Source organism: Sphaeroforma arctica, assembly GCF_001186125.1.
Source record: "Sphaeroforma arctica JP610 unplaced genomic scaffold supercont1.5810, whole genome shotgun sequence".
Taxonomy (NCBI): Eukaryota; class Ichthyosporea; order Ichthyophonida; genus Sphaeroforma; species Sphaeroforma arctica.
In genome coordinates, this window is record NW_014034748.1 from 1 (window position 1) to 1,840 (window position 1,840).

At 43.8% G+C, this 1,840-nt stretch overlaps 1 protein-coding gene across 1 annotated transcript; it reads right to left on the reverse strand.

Annotated features, from left to right (window-relative positions):
* Positions 1-1,162: 1,162 nt before the first annotated feature.
* On the reverse strand, positions 1,163-1,716 carry SARC_15241 (hypothetical protein; the record flags this gene model as incomplete). The annotated part of the gene is made up of 2 exons (XM_014290634.1): positions 1,163-1,368; positions 1,513-1,716. Coding segments are annotated over 2 exons (410 nt in total), but the record flags the coding sequence as incomplete, so codon positions are not given.
* Positions 1,717-1,840: the final 124 nt, after the last annotated feature.

Consider the following 1,840-nt stretch of genomic DNA (forward strand, 5'->3'; position numbering starts at 1 on the left):
TTGGTCGGTCCGGTGGTTAGTTAAGTTGGTCGGTCGGTTGGTCGCTAGCGTGTCCGTCGTGTTGTATATATATATATATATATATATATATATATGTACACACACACGCACACACACATATATATATATATGCCATATGTTAATACACAAATGGCCTACAGCGCTTCAGCCACACCTTTCCGATATATGATGCAATACTTTAGATACGTAAAACTTGCGAGAGAACCTTATGATGGTTTAATCACGTCTTCATTGCTATATGGTGCGGTGTGGTGTAATATGATGCCCATGCACATCACTGAATATATAACCTAGCCATTAAAACTAGTGACATGTACAAGTGACTGCCTGACCTACTGACCTAGTAATCGCCTGCCCTAGCCCTACCTTATCTGAGCCTTGGACCTTTTTCGTTTTGTTCTGCGCTTGAAACTTCTTGAAGTCTGATGTGACGGTGTCGATGGTCTCTGCGATATGTTTGTGTCTGTGTGTGGGTGGGGCAAGTACGGTCCAGTATATCAGTACGGATGCGAAAGCCGACCTATATGCACACATACTCACCCGAGACTGTACATACTTGCACACACGTATATGTATACACACGGTATGTGTAAACACACACACACACTGTATCGTTGTCAGTATACACGGGCACACTCTGTCAGTAGCTGTGTATTTGAATACGTTTTCAAGCGCAACTGTACACGCTCTATATAGGCAAGCCAGACCACCAAGTGATGTAGTCCCCTGCCCACACATTGTCCTTTCGCACCCCACAACTCGACATGCATGTATACACGCCAGGTGATGTGCATGTGTACCTTCTCCAAAGGGCAAGGATTCTTCTACATTTGCACAAATACATACATGCATGTACATACACCCACTTGTAGTTGCAATCGCATCTACTGGCTCGGAACTACATACATCTTTGCACACATACTAACTAAAAATCGGGATACAGAGCGTCCTGTTCGCGCACGATAGTCTGTTTGGACTGTGTGCACATGCACGCCGTAAGTACATGCACACGCAATCATTGATGCGTAGGCATACTTCACAATACAAACGACCCTATAAGTATACATACATGTGGTCATGTGTATATATTGGTATATACATATATATACTCTAATGCATTCATACACGCTCACATACTCACCTGAGATCGGGCCAGAGAGCATCGTGTTCACCCAGGATGGTCTGTGTTGTTTTTGTGCCTGCCGGGCCCTTTGCCTCGTGTACGTACACATCGTTATCGATGTCCAACAGATCATACGCCATCGCTTGGTAGGTAAGTTCGTGCAACACGGGTGAGATCACATCTACAGTTCGGTCGAGCACTAGAAGCTGGCCTCGTGGACCGGTCTGTATGCAGCAGATAGTATATGAAAGGTTGTGTTATTAGATATTAGTATATTAGTATATATATATATATGTTTGCGTGTGTGTTTGTTTGTATGTGCCTTTGTGTGCAAAAATGTACCGTTAAATAATATGACTATATCATACCTGCTTGATGGTCTCGTCCGCAACGAGCTCGTCCAACCTCGCTTGCAGCGCAAGCGCAAGGTCTCCGGCTCTGTTGGCCGATGAGGCGTAGCACACATAGGGATTCTCACCCAAAGTGACACACACAGTCGCCAGTTGTTCGGCTACGTCGCCGGATTTGAAGCGATTGGTATCGGTTGTGTTGAAGGCGTCGTAGAAGTCCATGGGACGGTCGAGGGTGAAACACTGCGGATGGGATGAGTGTACATGACATGTATAAATACAGATATAAATATACAAATACATATATATATATATATATATATATATATATATATATATATAGTAG